Source organism: Xenopus laevis, chromosome 1L (genome assembly GCF_017654675.1).
Source record: "Xenopus laevis strain J_2021 chromosome 1L, Xenopus_laevis_v10.1, whole genome shotgun sequence".
Lineage (NCBI taxonomy): Eukaryota > Metazoa > Chordata > Amphibia > Anura > Pipidae > Xenopus > Xenopus laevis.
In genome coordinates, this window is record NC_054371.1 from 29322809 (window position 1) to 29345500 (window position 22692).

The 22692-nt window shown below is 41.7% G+C and overlaps 1 protein-coding gene across 2 annotated transcripts in view; it reads left to right on the forward strand.

Moving 5' to 3' along the window:
* cc2d2a.L (coiled-coil and C2 domain containing 2A L homeolog) overlaps nucleotides 1–22692 on the forward strand; it is a 67284-nt gene that overhangs the window by 41824 nt on the left and 2768 nt on the right. The window contains exons 23-35 of one of the 2 annotated variants that reach the window (XM_041588053.1): nucleotides 12–26; nucleotides 1494–1661; nucleotides 7815–7920; nucleotides 9023–9132; nucleotides 10775–10871; nucleotides 12033–12131; nucleotides 13708–13884; nucleotides 16149–16352; nucleotides 17636–17725; nucleotides 19259–19372; nucleotides 19895–20029; nucleotides 21312–21434; nucleotides 21570–21628. In XM_041588053.1, the coding sequence (XP_041443987.1) occupies nucleotides 12–26; nucleotides 1494–1661; nucleotides 7815–7920; nucleotides 9023–9132; nucleotides 10775–10871; nucleotides 12033–12131; nucleotides 13708–13884; nucleotides 16149–16352; nucleotides 17636–17725; nucleotides 19259–19372; nucleotides 19895–20029; nucleotides 21312–21434; nucleotides 21570–21628 (1497 nt within the window). The remainder of the gene's footprint in view (nucleotides 1–11; nucleotides 27–1493; nucleotides 1662–7814; nucleotides 7921–9022; nucleotides 9133–10774; nucleotides 10872–12032; nucleotides 12132–13707; nucleotides 13885–16148; nucleotides 16353–17635; nucleotides 17726–19258; nucleotides 19373–19894; nucleotides 20030–21311; nucleotides 21435–21569; nucleotides 21629–22692) is intronic. The other variant, XM_041588061.1, reaches the window with a different exon arrangement.

Here is a 22692-nt window from a genome sequence, read left to right on the forward strand (position 1 = left end):
TGTGTGCTAAGTTCTGGTGGTTCCGGGTATGTGATCATTAACTGTTCTTTTGTAGTTTTTTTGCTTTTACCTGATGCACTGGCAACGGACTAAGGGGCTATACAGGTTTGCACAGACATTATAGCTGAATTTTGAATTATTAGGAATGACGTTTCAGTCTATTCCTACACAGGCGAAACTGTTTAGTTCAAACGTAACCTCTTGGTATTTGCCTTTGCATCTTCCCTCTTCTATAAAACCTCATCCATAAAGTTGATCTAGTAGTCACTACATTCTGCAATTCATTCTTATAGCGCTGGATGCATTTATTGGTTAGTCCATTTTGTTTATCATTGATTTATAATTGGTTCAATAAATTGGTTAATAAAATACTCTATATAAGCGAGCTAGCTTCATTTTCCCTTTGTAGATGTCTATACCTGACAATCACTATACTCATTCTAGAAGGACAAGGAAGCCTCAGCAAAAAAAACCAATACTGTGGGATTAGCTAATGAAAATAATAGGGATGCACCGAATCCAGGATTCGGTTCGGGATTCGTCCAGGATTCGGCCTTTTTCAGCAGGTTTCGGATTCGGCCGAATCCTTCTGCCCGGCCAAACCGAATCCTAATTTGCATATGCAGCTTCAAACGCCCGTGAGTAAGGGCCCTAACAGAGCATTTGCATTTTGATGGGATCAGTGACCCCCTTTTTTGAAAGCTAGAAAGAGTCAAAAGAAGAAGAATAAGAATTCAAAAACTATAAAAAATAAATAATGAAGATCATTTGAAAAGTTGCGCCATTCTATAACATACTAAAAGTTAACTTAAAGGTGAACCACCCCATTAAAAGAATAGGGAAATGTACCAGTAGTAACTGTCCAAAAGTTGTCCTTTGCTCACATTTTACTGCATGTTTATTCCTTAACTCCTTTTATTAATTTACTTTCCCATCCTTTCAACTTTATGGCGAGGTCTAATTCCCTTTTGAACATTAAGTTCAATTCATCAAATACTCTCCTTTCTCTCACGCAGACAAATCCTTTTTTTTTCCTGGGCCTAATTCTTTTTTTAGGCTTGTTGATAATACATGAGTACTGATAACATTGGAGAGACATTTAGAGTTCATTTCTCTGGTGAGAGAAGCAGGAGACTTTGATGAACAGATCCCAGTGGCACCAGTTATGTATAAACCAGTATAATAAGGTCCTCACTGATGTTCTGCAAAATGGCAACTGCTTTCAGATCACATGTCCCTAATGTACTAATATTGATGATGTATTCATTAAGAAGGCATATTATAAAAGTATAAGAAGTCACAAATGTATAATAATGGATATAATGCTCACTTATATTTTTATTTTTAATTAAAAAATAAGCCATAAGAATAAATCATTTCTCGTCCATTTTTAGGAAACTTCAGTCAGGACCATAGTGTATTGAACTATCTAGAAAACTCTACTTAGGAATCAATCTGTTAGGTGTTAAGTAATTATTACGATTATGTCTCAGAATTCTAGGCATGAGTCTTTTCAAACTGGCTGAACCAAAACGCCCCCTCAAGCCACGGCGAAAAGAGAGGAAAAAAGTGACAGCTCAGAACCTGTCCGATGGCGACATCAAGGTCCTGGTGAATGTTATTCGTGCTTACGACATTCCTGTTAGAAAACAGGCAGTAAGGTATGTATCTTTATTTTAAGTTCTTTCAATAGATACAGCAAAACATTTAGCAGCCCACTGTCCATTGCAGAACAAGTGAAGCATTTAGTCAGCCCTCAAAATAACAAGCAGGCAACATTTCGGGTCCATTGGGCCCTTTTTCAAGCCTTGATAAAGGGCCCAGTGGGTCCAGAAACGACTGTTATTTTAAAGAAGTAAAACTTTAAAGTAATTGAATGTAGAATTGATATGGGGCTATTCTAAGCACTTTTGCAATTTACATTCATAATTTATTTTCTTTTTATACCAAGATATGAAGGGATACATGTGCTGTTAATACATGTGCTGACTTTTGTTACAACAGCGCCACCTGCTGGTCAGTTTCTGACCAGTTTGACCACCAAGTAGTCAAGGAAGTTGTCAGGAGAAAGAAAGAGGCTGCTCTGATGTTCTTCTGCTTAGGAAAGCAATTAGAAACCTCTCTCAAAGCAGCGGAACATCAGAACAGCCTCTTTCTTTGCAAAAGTGCTTAGAATAGCACTCCCATCAATTCTACATTCAATTATTTTAAAGGTTTACTTATCCTTTAAGGCAGGGATCCCCAACTTTTTGAACCTGTTTTCAGAAGAAAAAGGAGTTGGGGAGCAACACAAGCATGAAAAATGTGCCAAATAAGTGCTGTGATTGGTTATTTGGTAGCCCCTATATGAATTGTCTACCTACATTGAGGCTCTGTTTGGCAGTACACCTGGTTTTTATACAACTAAAACTTGCCTCCAAGCCTTTAATTCAAACATAAGCTCCTGCTTTGAGGCCACTGGGAGCAACATCCAAGGGGTTGGAGAGCAACATGTTGCACACGAGCTACCGGTTGGGGATTACTGCTTTAAAGGAGAAGGAAAGTCGTTTAACACTTTTGGGTGTCAAATGTTAGGCACCCCCAAATGAATGTATTTACTTACCTGAAACCCCGGGCCGGTGCTCCTATCAGCAGAAAACTGCACCGGCCCGGGGTTATACCAGTGAGCACCACAGAGCGATCCCGTTCCAGCTTCTTCTTTCTTCGCGCAGCTGCACGTGTGCATTAGAGTGAAAAGCCAAACTTTAACTAAAAAGTCGGCTTTTTCATTCTACTGCACATGCATTTGCCCAGGAAATTTGAAGAAAGAAGAAGTCGGAGGAGGATCGCTCTGTGGTGCTCATTGGAATAACCCCGGGCCGGTGCAGTTTTCTGCTGATAGGAGCACCGGCCCAGGGTTTCAGGTAAGTCAATACATTCACTTGGGGTGCCTAACATTTGGCACCCCCAAGTGCTAAACAACTTTCCTTCTCCTTTAAGGGCTGAAGGTTAGGTGAGGTTAGGGCCATCAACCCATGAATCACTAGCTGATATAGTCATTCAGCCCTCCCTCACCTTGTTCCATGTAAAATTAATGGATTATTGCATTTGAAATAATTTTGCTTTCCAGAGAATCTGTATAATAGTTTAGAGAGCTACTATAATTACTGTGGTCCCTCAGGTGAGGATTAGGGGAAAGCAAAGTAAAATTCTTTTTTAAAATTAAAATTTCAGAAAAACTATAAAAATGAAACAGACCTGCACTTAATACAAAAACTATAGTTGGAGCAGGGTTGAGCGACCTGGGGTCTTAATGATACTAATGAACTGCAGCTCCCAGGACCCCCCACTGATTGCTTTTGCTGTTGGTGGAATTATAAGTGTTGATCTCCATGGCCATAGGCTGGACATCCCTGATTTGGGGGCTTTGGGCAAAGTTCTATTGCAGTGGAGGGGGCAGGAGTAACTATCTGGAAGCAGGTCTGTGTGTCAGGAGCCGTTGAGGAGAAAGAGGGTTTGGGTGGAAGCTTTGTAACTTTTATCACCATTTCCTACACCAATAGATTTTAAATGTAAGGCAGGTTCTGTTCCTGTGCAAATAATTTATTGGGGTCATAAATAGACAAGTGGGGCTCATTTGTAAACACAGGGCAAATTTGCACCTGGGCAGTAACCCACAGCAACCAATCAATGATTAGATTTTTCCAGTCAGCTGCAGGTAGAACAATGATAGCACACTTCCAGTTGGTTGCTGTGAGTTATTGATCAGGTGCAAGTCACCAGAAGAGCACCCATTAGTCACAGAAGAGCACCCATTAGTCACAGAAGAGCACCCATTAGTCACAGAAGAGCACCCACTAAGTCACAGAAGAGCACCCACTAAGTCACAGAAGAGCACCCACTAAGTCACAGAAGAGCACCCACTAAGTCACAGAAGAGCACCCACTAAGTCACAGAAGAGCACCCACTAAGTCACAGAAGAGCACCCACTAAGTCACAGAAGAGCACCCACTAAGAGCACCCATAAGTCACAGAAGAGCACCCACTAAGTCACAGAAGAGCACCCACTAAGTCACAGAAGAGCACCCACTAAGTCCCAGAAGAGCACCCACTCAGTCACAGAAGAGCACCCACTCAGTCACAGAAGAGCACCCACTAAGTCACAGAAGAGCACCCACTCAGTCACAGAAGAGCACCCACTCAGTCACAGAAGAGCACCCACTCAGTCACAGAAGAGCACCCACTCAGTCACAGAAGAGCACCCACTCAGTCACAGAAGAGCACCCACTCAGTCACAGAAGAGCACCCACTCAGTCACAGAAGAGCACCCACTCAGTCACAGAAGAGCACCCCCACTTAGGTGAATGCTTTGGTATATCAGTGCACTGGAAGATTTCATCAGGAACCTAGAGAATATCCATTGAATAAGAAACTCATTATACACATGATATCACAGTCTAATGTGCATAGAGCAGATGTGTTTTCTCTTCTAGCCTATCATTATATTCCCATTGCACTCTTATATCAGCCTCTATTACTTGTTCCAACCATTGCATGCATTGCTGTCTGTGCTGAGCCCATCTGCTTCCTTTATTCCTCTCATTTTATTGTTTGTTTACACAAGTGAAGCTCTAGCGCTGCTGCAAATAAAATCTCCACATGTACAGGAGCTCTGTTAGTATTACTCTAATACTCCTCTGGGCTGCAGTGATTTTTTTCTACTACAGTCCCACTACAAACTCCATATACAGCTATGGGACCTGTTATCCAAAATGCTCCGTACCTGAGGTATTCCGGTTAATGGATCTTTCCATAATCGGATCTTCATACCTTAAGTCTACTAGAAAATCATGCAAATTAACCCAAAAGGCTGGTTTTGCTTCCAATAAGGATTAAAGGACCAGTAACACTAAATTTTTTTTTCCCCAAAATTCGTTAGTATAGAACGAAAAATAAACACCAAGGCAAATAAAACTTTTAAATTGCAAAGCCTTTATTAAGAGATAACTTACCAAAACTCCACTTCCTGTCCTCTTCTAAAACGGCGAAAGGGCGACCATCCATGCAGCGGCGTTCAACTTCTCCTCCCTGGCTATTCTAGTGACAGTATGTGAAGAGGAGGCAGAGGTCCGCTCTGCAGCGCTTCCCCTATTCCCAGCAGTCAGACTTTGACTCCAGCCTTTCCTCCTCCGACGAGGAAGAAGAAGAGGAGGAGGGCAGCCTCTGCCTCTCCAGCGGCAACCAGTCACTCGCTCACACGGGGGGTTGTAGGATGGATCGGTACAAGAGGTCGGGAGCTGGGGGTGTACAATGTACTTCTCGAATGACATGGGACAAACTCCTCGCCTGCTGGAGCTCGATACAAGTGTGACCGACCTCATTCCCTCCAGTCTGCGCTAACTTGCGTCCCCGACCCGGCGACCCCACTTGTTCCCCGTCGATGTGCCCATCTGAGTGTGCCTGGGGCTGGCAGTCCCAGCTGCTGCAGAAGAAGCCGGCGATTTTAGACTCCGGTTGCTGCAGAATCCATGGATGAGGTGGGAGCGCTGAACCACTTGCTACCCGTCGATGCGCTGATGCAGCAGATCTGATCTCCCCGACTGAATCCCCCTCAGCTCCTGTCCGTCCTCCTGGGGTCGCCGGGTCGGGGTCGGACGCAAGTTAGCGCAGACTGGAGGGAATGAGATCGGTCACACTTGTATCGAGCTCCAGCAGGCGAGGAGTTTGTCCCATGTGATTCGAGAAGTACATTGTACACCCCCAGCTCCCGACCTCTTGTACCGACCCATCCTACAACCCCCCGTGTGAGCGAGTGACTGGTTGCCGCTGGAGAGGCAGAGGCTGCCCTCCTCCTCTTCTTCTTCCTCGTCGGAGGAGGAAAGGCTGGAGTCAAAGTCTGACTGCTGGGAATAGGGGAAGCGCGGCAGAGCGGACCACTGCCTCCTCTTCACATACTGTCACTAGAATAGCCAGGGAGGAGAAGTTGAACGCCGCTGCATGGATGGTCGCCCTTTCGCCGTTTTAGAAGAGGACAGGAAGTGGAGTTTTGGTAAGTTATCTCTTAATAAAGGCTTTGCAATTTAAAAAGTTTTATTTGCCTTGGTGTTTATTTTTCTTTCTATACTAACGAATTTTGGGGAAAAAAAATGTAGTGTTACTGGTCCTTTAATTATATCTTAGTTAGTTGGGATCAAGTACAAGGTACTTATTTTATTACAGAGAAAAAGGATTGTTTGGATGAAATTGAGTCTATGGGAGATGACCTTTCCATAATTCAGATCTTTCTGGATAGTGGATTTCCAGATAATGGATCTCATACCTGTACTTTGTATCCGATATATAAGTAGAACACAGAATTTCTGACGGGTGCAAGTGAAGCCAAGGGAAGTCAATGTGAGACATGCACTATATTGAGGGCTGTACTTAAAGGGGTGGTTCACCTTTAAGTTAACTTTTGTTATGTTACAGAATGGCTAATTCTAAGCAACTTTTCAATTGGTCTTCATTTTTTCTTTTTTTTATAGTTTTTGAATGTCTTCTTCTTCTAACTCCTTCCAGTTTTCAAATGGGGGTCACTTATCCCATCTAAAAAACAAACGTTCTGTAAGGCTACCAATTTATTGTTATTGTTATTGCTTTTTATTCATCTTTTTGTTCAGGCATCTGCTATTCATATACCAGTATCTTATTCAACTCAATGTGTGGTTGCTATGGTAATTTGGACCCTAGCAACCAGATTGCTGATGTTGCAAACTGGAGAGCTGCTGAATAAAAAGGCAAATAACTCAAAAACTACAAATAATAAAAAATGAAAACCAATTGCAAATGGTCTCATAACATCACTCTCTACATCATACTAAAAGTTAATTTAAGGCCGACAAAGCTGCCGACAGAACGAGTCGGCAGCTTATTGGCCCCGGTGTGGGGCCATCCAACGGGCTTCCCCGATCAATATCTGCCCGAAAGTCAGCCAGATCTCAATCGGGCAGGTTTAAAAATTTATGTCGGATTTTGGCTACATCTATTCGTGTATGTGGTCCTGCGATCCGACTGCCTGCATCGGATCCATTATGATCCGATCGTTGGGCCCAATAACGCCCACTTCAACTCTATGTCTATGGCCTCATTAAGGTTCAGTTCTGTCCTGGGCACCAGTCCACCCTTCTCTCACTGATCAGTGCCAATCGTGAAAGAAATGGGTGCCCCCCACAGGTTTAGGCAAACCTGATATAGTGACAGATATTCTACATTCTGAGGCACATTTATCAAGGGTCGAATTTCGATTCCATGCAACTTCTTTCAAACTCCCTATAATTCAGACAAATTTGAAATACGACTTGAGGAAATGTATTGATAAAATCGGATTTTCAAAACTCAGACGAATTTAAATGACCCGAAAACTTCTCCGGAAAAAACTCAAAGTCAGAAAGGCTGCAAACATCTCCAAATTGATCCCTGGACCTCTCCCATTGACTTAAACAGTAATTCGGCCGGTTTTAGGTGGTGAATAGTCGAATTCGAATTCTTAAAGGGCCAGAGCACCATAAATCTCGAAATTCGAATTTGAATTTTTTTAAAAAAATCTCAAATCGAGTTTTGATAATTCCCTAGTCGAATCTGACCGGTTTGACTGGTTAAAATGGCAGTTTTCTATTTATGATAACCCAATGGCACATACTACTCAAAAAGTATATTATTATGAAAATGGTTTATTTACATAAAGCAGGGTTTTACATATGAGCTGTTTTATGCAATATCTTATTATAGAGACCTACATTGTTTGAGGGGTATAGTTTTCCTTTAACCATCATTGTTTATCTCATGCTTATCACCAGCAAACTAACACAGCCACCAAGATCTGCAAGATCCTTTAATGAAATGTTCACATCGACGGCTTCACCTCAAGGCCAAACCACTTCTCCAGAGTCGACCATTAACCAGGTAATGAAAATCCGACCAGTTCAAGGTGGAAAGACAGATCATGGTATTGGTGACTTCTGACTTCATGGTTACTCACCTGCTGGATTATCCCATCAGCTCCCAAATCCTACTGTGCAAAACCCAATGGCTCTTTGGTGATGTGAGACTATGGCATCACATGAGGGGGTTATGTAAAAGAAGGTACTAAGTCTGCCCAGGAGCATTAACCCATAGCAACCAATCAGAAGGTAGCATTTACTGGTCACCTGTTTAAAGGAGAACTAAACCCCCTGTTAATCAAAAATCCCCATCCCCTTCCGTCCATTGCCCCCCCTCACTGCTTTCTCCCTCCTTAGTAACTCAGTGGGAAAAGTGTGACTGTCATGTACTTTGGCATATTCATGCAGAGTATCGCAGCGGAGCTCTCCGGCGCCATCTTCTGTATCTTCTGGTTCCTCGCGGAAGTGAGCGTCGGCACAGAGTTTTTTAGTGCATGCGCAGTTGGGATGATTCTGGTATTCGTGCCTACTGCGCATGTGCGGAAAGCTTCAAAATTTGCGAAGGAAAAGAAGAGCATTGAAGATTCAGAAGATGGCGCCAGAGAGCTCCGCTATGCTACTCTGCATGTATATGCCAAGGTACATGACAGTGACACTTTTTCCACTAAGTTACTAAGGAGGGAGAAAGCAGTGAGGGGGCCAATGGACAGAAGGGGATGGGGATTTTTCAATAAATGGGCGGTTTAGTTCTCCTTTAAAAGCAAACATCCTATTGGTTGTTATGGGTTACTGCTTCTGGGCAACATAACCCCCCTCTTTGTCTTACAGTATATTTACACCAGTGCAGGGCCAGAAGTAGGTGGAGGGGGGTGATTGTAAGGAAAGGGAAAGACTGAAGAGCAGCGGGATTATATGAGTACCAAGCACCACGGGGAATGGTTGAGCAAGCATGGGGGTAGGTCAGGGTGCCTGGACTAGTAGTATAGCCTTGGGTACCAGTGAGTAAATTAGACCGTTCTTTTGTAGTTTATCTATTTTTGTGCCTTAGTATTTCTTGTATATTTAATTATTTTCAAATGATAAAATCAGCGTTGGCCCTTTTCTGATATTCCTCTGTATTCCAGGTTTTGGTGCGACCATTTGTAGAAGTCTCATTTCAGCGTACTGTCTGTCAGACCACAACGGCAGATGGACCCAATCCCAACTGGAACGAGGAGCTTGTGCTTCCCTTTAGGTATGGTGCTAATCAAACATCACCTCTTTGCATCACTAAATTCATTTTTTTATTTAACATACAATAAAAAGAATAAACGTTTAAGGAAAAACATCAATTCCAATTCCCACCTTTCATTTATAATGTTCATCATCATCACCACACAGTGACTATTAATTACTCCTGGGGGGGGTTGTGATTGCAAAAAAAAGAAATAGCTTCTGTTGTAAGGAGGCTTTTACTGAATTTATTGTACAATGAAGGGGCTTTTTGGCTTCTTATAGCAGTGCTCACCTTCACCTTTTGGTTCTTCCAATAAATGAATGCAACCCGAGTAAAGCAGAATCAGGTTAAGTAACACCAAATAATGAAAGTGTTTTAAAGTAATCAAAATATCATGTACTGTTGTGCTGCACTGGTAAAAAAAAGGGGGTTAATAAATTCTCTATTTCTACAATAACCGGTTTAATTACACCTTTTAAATTGTTTATTACACTGGTAAAACTGGTGTTTTTGCTTCAGAAACTACTATTGTTTATATAAATAAACTGCTGTGTAGCCATGGGGGCAGCCATTCAAAGCTGAAAAAGGAGAAAAGGCTCAGGATATGCAGCAGATAAACTCTGCAGAATACAATGGGATTCATCAGAATTTATCTATCTATTGTTTATCCTGTGCTTTGAATGGCTGCTAAGGTTGTCACCTTTTTACAAAATTTTCACTGGCCAGTGGTGGGGGCGGGAACAAAAGGGGCGGCCCATGATGTCAAATGGGGTGGAGGCATGCCACGCGATGGGCATAAGACCGCGCAAAAAGTAAGTTTTGATCGGATTGGGGGGCAGGCCAAGGGCCTTTTTAAGGGGTATTACAAATTTACCGGCCGCTACATTGCTGTTAAATTTGTAATACTGGCCCCGGCCTTGGCAGGTGTTTTACCGGCCGGGTGGCAACCCTAATGGCTACCCCTGTGGCTTCTTTACATGGACTATAGTAGTGTTTCTGAAGCAAGCCCGCCAATTTTACCAGTACATGGCAACAGTACATTATATTCCCATTCCTTTAAAACACATTACGTTTGTGATGTTACTGTTCCTTTAAGTTAAATTAGGAATATTTAAGAAAGCAAGCCGCTCTAGACTATAGAAAGTAGAGTAATACAAAAATAATAATTCCAGTAAAAATCCAACCTCAGAATGATCCTGCTTATTGGACATTGATTAAGCCCCACACTCAGAGCAGAAAACTCCCATAAAGTTTATCTGTGAGGCCCAGCACAACTAAAGACAGCCCTGCATGTTATTTAGTCACTGTCTTTATGAGTTCTGGCCTACATCTGTGGGAGTAAAGCCTTAAATGTGTAAGCAGGCCTTGTTTAGCAATTGCAGAGATTAGCTGTAATCCAAGTACAAGGTTTCCTTAAAGAATAGTATGCTGATTTTAAATCCTATTGTGCTGACTGATTAAGTCATATCGGATGCTTGCTGCAATTAGGGAAGACTGTAAATCCATGGATAAATGTTTTCCCACTGGCATTGCCGCTGAGAGTGAGGCAAAGCAAGAAACATGCAGAGTTGGATTTAACGAGCCTCTTCTGTTACATGATCACTTGTGAGTATTGTTAAAGTTCAGTGCATAAGCCTGTTGTAATCTTGTCTCTTGGCAGGGCTCCTAACGGTGACTACAGCACGGCCAGTCTGCAGTCGGTGAAAGATGATGTGTTCATCAGTGTCTTCGATGAAGTGTCGTATGATATTTTAGAAGTAAGCATTTAAAGGAACAGTAACATCAAAAACTTGAATTGTTTTAACTTTTTGACTTTGCAGTATGTTCCTTCCTCAGCATGTGCACTGGGAATATATTAAAGGGGAACGATCGCGAAATAAGCTTGAGCATACTGAAATAAGAAATATTCTAAATAAAATCAATAAAAATTCTGTACCATTTCTGAAATAATCGTTACTCTTCACTTTTCCCCTGTCAGCATCTGTCTCTCTTCAGTCTCTTTCAGGCAAGAGTTGGGAGTCTGATTTTGAATGACCGTTAAATCCAATATATTTTTTGGGGGGGCTCTTTTACCTAGAAGATGTATTAGAGCTCTACTCTTTTAAAATTACCAGACATCATGTCTCTCTACATGCAGAATTTGTGCCAAAGTCGGTTATTTTCTTAGATTTAGTTTGACCTGGAACCAGCTATTTGAGTGAGCTCTAATACATTTGCTAAGAAAGGAAGCCCCCCATAAGATATATTAGATCCAACTGTCAATGAATATCTGACACCCAACTGCTGCAAGAAGAGAGAATGAAGAGAAACAGATGCCGAGAGGGATGGTAAAGATAAATTTGATTACTTTAGAAACTGTACACAATTTTTTGTATTTAGAAAGTTTCTTATTTCAGTGTGATGAAGTTTATATTAAATTTTCATTTTCACGATTGTTCCCCTTGAACGGTTTAAAAAGAGATTATGATATAGCAGGTACAGGAGCTGATTTCCCAACATAGGTGCTAAATTGCACGAGTACAGTTTCCAGCAGCAACCAGTCTGCAGTTAAGGGCAGAGACACAAGCGGCAATTCGGGGAGATTAGTCATCCGTAGTCAAATCTCCTCTTCTTCAGGGCGACTAATCTCCTTGAACTGCCTTCCTGCCTGCTGGAAAGTAAATAGCCAGCAGGATGGCACTTGGATCGCTTTGTTTTCCGAAGTCAACCAAAGTTTCCTCGTGAGGCAACTTCGGGCAACTTCGGAAAATGAAGCGATCGAAGTGCCATCCCGCTAGTAATTTTCATTCTAGCCGGCGGGGAGGCAGTTCGGGGAGATTAATCTCCTGTATTGCTGCGTGTGTCTCTGCCTTAATTCTGCACAGTCTACTAAAGTTAACCTTTATCCCGAATAAATACTAACTATACGTTCATTTAAGGATGACAGGGAGAGAGGACATGGAATTCATACACGGATAGAGAGACACTGGTTGGGATCTGTCCGTATTCCTTTCACAACCATCTATTTTCAGGCAAGGGTAAGTATGAGGTGCCTTGTGAATGTAACCCCGATCTTCTCCCCATCTGCTGCTGTTTAACAGTGGGTGAAATGAATGTACTAATCAGTTCTAACTACAATTGTGTCTCTTTTATCTGAACACAGACTCATTACTCAGCTTGGCATCTTTTTTTCAGTCATTTAACATTTTTGGTGAAATCATCCAAAATTGAGATTTAGAGGGTTCATTAACTTCTCTTATTTTTCTAAATAATACCTTCCGACATCTTATGAAAGTACCATATGTTTTGGTCGTATGGGTGAGATCTAGTGAAGCTTTTCCCACCAAGGCCTTTTGGAGTTATGTGGTTACGTTTCACTGAGCCCAGGATGCTCAGTTTTTGGATTGGGTCAACCAAATCTGAACCCTTGTTTGACTATTGAAATGTTGACATCTTGAGTTGTCCGGTGCTTTACAGTTACATGAATTTACAGACACATAAGGGTTGGAAATCAGTTTGATTGTGTACTAGTGAATCCAACCTTGCAATTCCATGCCATCCAACCACACAACAGTAAAATGATATGTATTTAATAGCCATTAATAATAATAAGCCTCAATGGTATGACTTTGACAAACATCTCAAGCTTCCAAACCTAGCACAACAGTGGCTTTGTGCTGAGCTCCAGTAATAAACCCAACTCACACCATACAGTATGGGACTGTATTGACTCAGAAATAAAGCCAACTGGCTACCCTAGAGCCTGGCACAGCAGCAGTGTGGCGCTGAAGAACAATAATAAATCCAACCCTTACCCTAGAACAGTGGTTGGAGAATTATTTCAGTCCAAGGTCCCTAGGAGGTCCAGCCATTTTTCAGGACTCCGTTAGCCCATATTGGAAAATTGTGCATGAGACATTCAGTCACATCAGATGTACCCTTTGTGTATCCAGAACAGCAAAAAGGCATTCTTTCCAGATCTCAGCCTGGCAGTCTAACCATGTTTCTCGGTTACTGCTCCTGGCCCCATAGCGGAGCAGCTTCATCTTTAGGCACAGCTGCCATTGAACCTGGTGTAGCAGTGGCTTAGTCTAGAGCAGGGGTCCCCAACATTTTTTTACAGTGAGCCACATTTAAATAAAAAACAAGTTGAGGAGCAACACAAGCATGAAAATAGTTCCTAGGGGTGCTCAATAATGGCTGTAATTGTTTGTTAGCCCTTACGTGGTCTGGCAAACTACAGGTGGGTCTGTGTGGCAGAATACATGGTTTTTATACAACCAAAACTTGCCTTCAAGTCAAAAATTCAAAAAGAAGAACCTGCTTGGAGGCCACTGGTGAGCAACATGTTGCTTGAGAGCCATTGGTTGGGAATCACTGGTCTAGAGCTTTGTTGAGAACCATAAATATACTGTATCCAGCTCACTGCCCTGGAACACTTTAAATCCGTTGTTTAGTGTATTAAGCGCCACACATACAGCTAGTTCCCACATTTTTCTAAAATCTAGATGAATATTGGCATAATATGTTTGTTTCCTGCTTATTCCTCTTAACTTTGTGGAAAGCAGACCATTGTCTACCTGTGGCCATGATTAACCAACTCCTGTTTTGTAGATCGATGGGACATTTTTAATCGAAACTCCTCCGGTGCTTCTGGGCTACAGCAAGCAGCGCAGCGCAGGCTTTGAAGGTGGATATGATGCCATGCGAGGTCTGAGCCAAGGCTCTTTTCTAACCCTTTTCATCACCATTGAGCCTCAACTTGTACCTGGAGAGTCTGTGAGAGAAAAGGTGAGACAATCCGCTGTGCCAATGTGTGAGACTGGCTCATCCTGAGAGGAATGCTTTAGTTTCCTGGTAGCTAGCTACTATGAGCTGCCATATTTTAAGGCATTGCCCACGCACCCTAGCATAGGGTAATAAAGGGGGGTTCACCTTAAAGTTAATTTCTAGCATGTTATAGATTGTCCAAATATAAGCAACTTTCAATTGGTCTTCATTATTTAATTTTTATAGTTTTTTAATTATTTGCCTTTTTTTTCTGACTTTCCAACTTTGAAATGGGGGTGCCACTGACCCCATCTAAAAACATATTCTCTGTAAGGCTACAAATGTGTTGTTATTGCTACCTTTTATTACTCGTCTTTCTATTCAGGTCCTCTCCTATTGATATTATTCAAATCAATGTGTGGTTGCTAGGGTAATTTGGCCCCTAGCAACCAAATTGCTGAAATTGCAAACTGGAGAGCTGCTGAATAAAAAGATAAATAACTCAAAAACCACAAATAATAAAAAATGAAAACCAGTTGCAAATTGTCTAAGAATATCAGTCTCTACATAATATTAAAAGTTAACGCAAAGGTGAACAACCCTTTTAATAATAATCAGAACAGATGACGTTATAAACTTAAGTCTGAATGATATCCTATATTTATTTGTTCATCCAAAAAGAGCTCATACTACAGACTTAAGCTCAATGGGTTCACTGTTTCTAGAGTCCATCAACTCCAGTAGAACAAAGCACTCCCAGAATGGGATACATCAGCTCAGTGGTAGATCAGTTGGATAATGTGCAATTTGGATGACAACACTGCACAGATTTCATCATTCGTCGAATCAATCAATCAGATCACTGTGAGATTGTTGTCCAGCTCTGATATAGAGTTTCTTACCCTATACACATGCAAGGTGGAACAACACCGCTACTCTACCCCTTGGACCACAAGAACCAAACATATGCCCCCTGAACTGCAACAGCCGTCAACTGCAGTCACAACATTTAGTGAGTGTTTGTCAAGGATTAGGTAGGGGGCACTGTGGAGACTGATGAGAGAAGGGCAAGTCCTTTATGCAGGTGCTGTATGTGCCTAGGGAACACGTAAAGGGAAGGCAGGAACAGGTTGACTAGGGCAATGAGTTAGACTGGAACAGGTGCAGAACAGGACGGAGAGGGCGAAGATCAGGACTGGACTAGACAGGATGAAGAGGGCGAAGGTCAGGACAGGAACAGACTGTACAGTGCAGGCGTAGATCAGGAGACAGGAGCAGACTAGAAGTATAAGACAGGAAGGTGCGGGCGTAGATAAGGAGCAGACTAAAAGTATAAGAGAACGGGCGTAGATTAGGAGACAGGAGCACACTAGAAGTGTAAAACAGGATGGGCGTAGATTAGGAGACAGGAGCAGACTAGAAGTATAAGACAGGACGGTGCGAGTGTAGCTCGGGAGTAGACTTGAGATCAGGAACAGGAGGACTGGATAGCGGGAGGAGACTGGAGCAGATAGCAGAAAAGGACTGGAGCGGAAAGCAGGAGAGGACTGAAAAAGGTAGGGCAAGATGCAGAGCGAGAAAAGGGAAGATAAAGACAGGGTACAGGCCAGAACAGAACAGGAAGCAGGAACCAGAAAGACCAGGTCAGGTCAAGGTCAAGGCAAGATCAGGTTTGTAGCAGGAGCAGAGCAATAGTCAGAATAGAAAGGAAAGCTGGGCAGGGCAAGGTCACAGCAAGGTTAAAGCAAGAAAAGATCAAGGTTTAAAACAGGACCAGAGCAGAACTGGAAGGAGAAGGTAAGGCATATCAAGACTGTACAAGGTTCAGAGCCAGGCAGGTCAAGACAGGGAAGAGTTCAGACAAGACAAGGCAAAATAGGAAGGAGGCTAGAACAGGAACCTGTAGCAGGGACAATGCCACACTGCTAGGATGGGAACCAATGCTCAGGCAAGTAGTGTTTGGAGGGCTGGCCTTAAATTTGGCTGACTGCAACCAGACTTCTGCTGGGCTGGGGCTTCAGAGGCCAGGTAACATATAGTGAGCAACCCTGCAGGCTGCTCATCTGGCCAAATGGTTAAGGTATCGAGCCAGAAACCCAAAGGTCCCTGGCTTGAATCCCAGCAGAGCCTGACGGTGTTGCAGCAGGCGCTCATACGCTGGCACAGTTAGGATTACCCACTTAATAAGTCACTGCTCTCTGAATTATTAGATGCCTTCCAATGAGTGATGTTTCTTACCTGGATCATTTATATAATCATCACATCTCTATTATTTCTGTGTGTAGTTTGAAAGCCGTGAAGATGAGAAGCTGCTGCAGGCTGCGGAGAAGTACCAAAGTGAGGCAGGTCTGAAGTTCTCCAACCGCCAGTGCCTGACGACTGTCACCGACATTAATGGGGCCACTGTTTTTGTAACTAGATACATCAAACCCTTGAATCCACCACGGGAACTTCTTGATGCTCACCCAAATAATACTCAGGCTGCTTCAGTAAGTATCAGTCCATGAAGGAGTAGTATCATCGCACAATCATCAGGGACTTCACAAGAACAAAGGGAACATTTGGTGGATTTTGCCTGGTATCCAAGGACAAAATTAATGGTGTACCATTTCTAGCCCATTGCTTTGTTGAGCTATTATTCTCTATTATTCTTTATTATTTAATGAAGCTCAGGGATTCTGCTCAGCAGGGCCAAAGAGAAAAAATATGTAGATCAATTTATCAATTTTGGACAGTTTACAGAGTCGGCGACCCCCTGCCCAGTGCTGCTTTAGAAAGACACAAGAAGGTGAAAAATGAAACTGTACACTTCAATATTTAAAAAAAACGGTCACAAATAAATAATAGAATGTAATTGAAAAAGTTCTTTGGGCCAGGAACTCTGTATAATTAGTACAGGCGTGGGATCCGTTCTCTGGAAACCTGTTATCCAGAATGCTCTGAATTACGGAAAGGCCATCTCTCATTGACTCCATATTATCCAAATAATCCAAATCTTTAAAAACGATTTCCTTTTTCCCCTGTAATAATAAAACAGTAGCTAGTACTTGATCCAAACTAAGATATAATTATTCCTTATTGGAAGCAAAACCAGCCTATTGGGTTTATTTAATGATTTTCTTATGGTATGAAGATCCAAATTACGGAAAGATCAATTATCCGTAAAACCCCAGGTCCTGAGCATTCCAGATAATAGGTCCCATACCTGTAGTACTGTATTAGAATGGAAATTATAACACGCGGCGGCTATTTATCAAAGGTTGGATTTTAGTTGTTTTAAAGGTTTTTGAAACCACGACTAAACTCACTTTCTCTAAAACCACGAATGTTATGAGATTTATTAAAAAAATCCAAATAAAGTAAGTACGCACTGAAAATTACACTTAGTGATGCGCTAAAAATATGAATACCTTGAAAACCTCTAAAAATTTAAGTTTTTGAACGAGTTAGGATTGAATTGAAATGGTCCAATAGTATCCGTGCAGCTCCCATTGACTTCTACAGGACCATGACAACTTTTACCCAACGAAGTTTTGTATTAGAGGTTTCCGTGGTTTTTACACTTATTAAATATGGCATTATAGAAAACCCGTACTTTTTTTGAGATTTGTGGAATAAAGCGAAATCCAATTCGAAATGGGCCCATTTAGTGTTCAGTCTAGCTAAATTTTTCCGCTTAATAAATGCACATTATTAGCATTTATAGATGCAGTGTCTTATGCACAGATTTTATATTCAAAGCACATTTAATTTTTCTGTCTTGTGTCCTTAGGAACTGGTGGCACACTACGTTTCTCTTATCCCATTCCTTCCAGACAACGTGTCATTTGCTGGAATCTGCAACCTATGGAGTACAGCCGATGTAAGTAACAACTACTCGCCCTGTAGTGATTGATCTGCGGGCCGGCCCGATACCCGCAGGTCGGATGGACCTCGCACCCCATCTTCCGGGTCGTGGGCGGGTGTGGGTTGAGCTCTTCTGGCTGCTCTCCCTGCCCTGCGAACTTACAAATGCTGGCTTCTAACTTCCAGGTTCGATTTTAATAGACGCACACCTGCTCGCCCCGTCCCTTTTGTGACGGCATAGGCTGGACTTCCCAGAGGAAGTCGGGTTTTGGCAGGCCGGTGCGGGTCACTACCACCCTGGGCTGTTATGGCTATTCTCTATGTACCTGCGTCTGAGTATTCGTTCAACAGATAAAGGACTGTGTAACTTGTCTCTTCGCTAAGTAGTATGTGAGTGGTAAGACCTGAAGGCTGGGAAGATGACTTTTTCATCAAAATCTTGGTAGTATCCGTTTAAAACCCAGTTACTATTTAATCTTAGATCACTGTAGCTGCTGTCAGGTCACAGGTTCCACCTACGCGGCATTACAGATAAACATAACAGCAAGCTTCTATGATCAGATATATTCAGGTATGGGACCTGTTATCCAGAATGCTCGGTACCTGGGGTTTTCCTGATAAGGGGTCTTTCCATAATTTGGATGTCTTATGTCTACTAGAAAATCATATAAACATTAAATAAACCCAATAGGCTGGTTTTGCTTCCAATAAGGATTAATTATATCTTAATTGGGATCAAGTACAAGTTACTGTTTTATTATTACAGAGAAAAATCTTTTTTTAAAAATTGGATTATTTGGATCAAATAGAGTCTATAGGAGATGGCCTTTCCCTAATTTGGAGCTTTCTGGATAATGGGTTTGGATTACAGATCCCATACCTGTAGTTTTGTGTTAATAGATATAAGTTCTCATTTCCTATGTTTCCTCCATATGCAAAGGGCACACCATCTGGGTGTAGGTTTATTTCAGAGCCATTAAGGGATCAGACTTAACTGACTAACTTCCATTACCATTGCTGAATAATAACCTAGGCAGGGATCTAAATCTCTAACTCTGAGTTAGTCAGTGGCTTGAAGGGGGGCCACATAGGACATAACTGTTCAGTGAGTTTGTAATTGATCCTCAGCATTCAGCTCAGATTCAAAAGCAACAGTTATGACCCATGTGCCCCTCCCTCAAGTCACTGATTGGTTACTGCCTGTTAACCAATCAGTGGAAACCAAGAGAGCTGCAAAGCAGGAAGTAGTGTTCTGGCTATTATGTTGCACATCCAATGTTTCCAGCCTTTATACATTATATTTTTGCCTAATTAACTATATTAGAAACATTATTTATTTAGCACATACAATCTATTTACCCAGTTTTTATTTTTACACTGAACAATTCCTTTAAGGAAAGAGAGGAATTTCAGTGCTTTTAGCTATTTTGGTCACTAACTGACATGTCATGTTCAGGGCCTTGGTGTGTAGCCATTGTATATACACTAGCCTGTAGCAGAATGTGCTGGTGATATAACATACAGTGCTGTCTCTCCTGTTTTTCTCCAGCAATTCCTCGATCTTCTGGCTGGAGACGAAGAAGAACATGCCGTCCTTTTGTGCAATTACTTTCTGGCCATGGGGAAGAAGGCTTGGCTCCTGATAGGAAGCGCAATTCCTGAGGTAAGAGCCTGTTCACACAGACGCAGTTGTTTCTCTCTGTGACTTTGCTGAATGTGCTTGACTCTCTGGTACATAAGACTCCACAAGGAGACTAATATGTGGCTCTTGTGTTTTCTATTTTGTGCCTATTTATCACTGTAATAGCAGCCTAGCTTTCAATGATCTGCTTCTTGTGCTACTTCATTTCTAAGCCCTGTAGAAGAAACCCAGTCCAGATTTACTTTAGCTTAGACATAGGTGGACAGTTTTCTTCTGGCATCTAAGCAACCAGCTTACAAGGGCCCCCTCCTACCATTGGGGAGCTGTGATTGCCTTCTGCCAATTAACAAAATGATTACTTAAGTAGCCAATCACTCTTGGCCTATGGAATTTTGGGATATATAAATGTGTGATGAAGTAAAGCCCAGATCAAATCAGGATCATTACGTCCCATTTAGTGACCTGTCTTTATATTGATTGATTTGAAACTACAGTACTGTTCCTGTAATTTCCATTTAATTGATCATACTCATTTATTTTAAGGGACCAACTACGTATGTGCTGACGTTGGAACAGAACCAGAACATCATATGGAATCCAAGCACTGGAAGTTTTTATGGCCAGTACGATACATTTTGCCCACTACAAAGAGTTGGATGTTTGATTAACGCTGATAATGTAAGTACTGGTGTTTTCTGTCGTCTGGAATGAGGTTAATGATAAGTAGAAATCCCTTATTGCTTGGGCATCTTGACATCTTATAGAGTAAGGAGGATCAGCACTCACTGTATTGAAGATGAAAAAATGCTTTTATTGTCAAGTGATATACATCTTAATCCGACGTTTCGGTCCCACCTGGGGACCTTTTTCAAGGATATTGTGTAACAGTGATACCAACATTAAATACCCACCCCCATTAGTGAATTAGGGCGCCAAAAATGACGTCATGTGACCAATTAGAAGCGTCAGAACAAAGTTTTTTCTTTTACAGTTCTTTTAGTGCCACTGGCACAAAACAATACTTTACTTGACAATAAAAGCATTTTTTCATCTTCAATACAGTGAGTGCTGATCCTCCTATGCTATTTCATGGGCAGGTGTGGGCAATTCCTTCGTTATTTCATTATCAATGAAGCAGATAAAAGCCCTGGAGTTGATTTAAAGGGGGGGGGTGCTTGTATGTGGAAGATTTTGCTGTGAACAAACAACATGCGGTCAAAGGAGCTCTCCATGCAGGTGAAAGAAGTCATCCTTAAGCTGCAAAAACAGAAAAAAAACATCCAAGAAATTGCTACAATATTTGGAGTGGCAAAATCTACAGTTTGGTTCATCCTGAGAAAGAAAGAAAGAAAGTACTGGTGAACTCAGCAAAATGACCCAAAACATACAGCCAAAGCAACCCAGGAGTTTATTAAAGCAAATAAGTGGAATATTCTTGAATGGCCAAGTCAGTCACCTGATCTGAACCCAATTGAGCTGCATTTCACTTGTTGAAGACTAAACTTCGGACAGAAAGGCCCACAAACAAACAGCAACTGAAAGCCGCTGCAGTAAAGGCCTGGCAGAGCATTAAAAAGGAGGAAACCCTGAATCTGGTGATGTCCATGAGTTCAAGACTTCAGGCTGTCATTGCCAGCAAAGGGTTTTCAACCAAGTATTACAAATGAACTTTTTATTTTCAATTTTTTAATCCAATTACTTTTGAGCCCCTGAAATGAAGTGTTTGTGTTAAAAAAAAGGCTTTAGTTCCTCACATTTTGGGCCCCATATCAAATAAATCTTAGGGCCCCCAACATAACCAGAGGTTTTCCTTTTTTTACCAATATATGTTGAAATTGCTCATAATTCAGGGCCTCATGTGGCCCCCTATTCCTTCTGGGCCCCCTCTGTAGTTACACTCCTGTATAAATATATATATATCATTTTTAAATTTTGATGAATATTTCTGTTTCCTTGTTAGATCTGGTTTAACATGCAGCAGTATGACGCACCAATGAGTATATCGTTTGACACAAGCAGGACTAATATGTGGAAGCCATTCTTTTCAAGAAGTTACCCTCATCCTGGACTTTCTAGTGTTCAGGTACTGCTTGATATTGAATTGGTATCTGGTATCTTGCTGTATGGAGGGAGCAGAAGCTTGTGCCTGTTATGCAGTTATTTATTGACTTAGATGAAAGCCATTTGCAGTATTTGATTGCCTATTTGCTCTTTGTAGCCAGAAGAACTGATTTACCAACGTGTAGACAAGGCGGCGGCTGCTGAACTGCAAGACAGGTGTGTTTAATTCTCATTACAGCACAATAATGTGTATGTGCAATTGTACCCAGTAGTCTGGGGCAGCACTTTGCATATTGACATCCCACTGGGACTCACTATGTACAGTACTGTGGCCAGGGTTACTGGTAGAGAAACCATAGACATTGTTACCCTTTAAAGGAATTGTTCAGTATAAAAACTGGGTAAATAGACAGGCTGTGCAAAATAAAAAAATGTAACTAATATAGTTAGTTAGCCAAAAATGTAATGTATAAAGACTGGAGTGACTGTGTGTGTGTAACATAATAGCCAGAACACTACTTCCTGCTTTTCAGCTCTTTTGCTTTACACTGATTGGCTACCAGACAGTAACCAATCAGTGACTTGAGGGGGGGGGCACATGGGACATAACTGTTGCTTTTGAATCTAAGCTGAATGCCGAGGATCAATTGCAAACTCACTGAACATTGATGTACACTGTGGCCCCCTTTAAAGGGGACCCTTCACCCAAAAAAATTATCCCACATCCTATTTTATCATGTTAGTCAAGCAAAATGAACTTTAATTACACTGTATAAATTATTTGAATCTTGTTTCCTTCCGTCTGGGAATTAATAATTACAGCAAGCAGGCAGCAGCCATTTTGTGGACACTGTTATTAAGACAAGACTTGTATCATCTCAGAATCTTGTTTGTGCACCAGAATGGGGGACCTGATGTCCATCCCCATGTCCTGGTTACACAATTAAATGGTGAAGAGAACGGGGGAATGTGGGGAGGACAGTGACATCTAGGAAGTGCTGAATGGAAAGTGAAAGTAATTGTCTGCCCCGCCTCTATGCCTAAGGCATAGAGGAGGGGCAGACAATACTTGATTGACAGCTGAGATTTTTAAATGAGTTTACAACAGCTATGAATGCTTTAATAACAACATTTTTTTTTTCATGTTTCATTTGAAAAGGACTTTTATTATACAGATTTTTATGTTTGGGTGACAGGTCCACTTTAAAGTCACTGACTAACTCAGAGTTAAAGAGCTGCAAAGCAGGAAGTAGTGTTCTGGCTACTATGACATCCAGTCA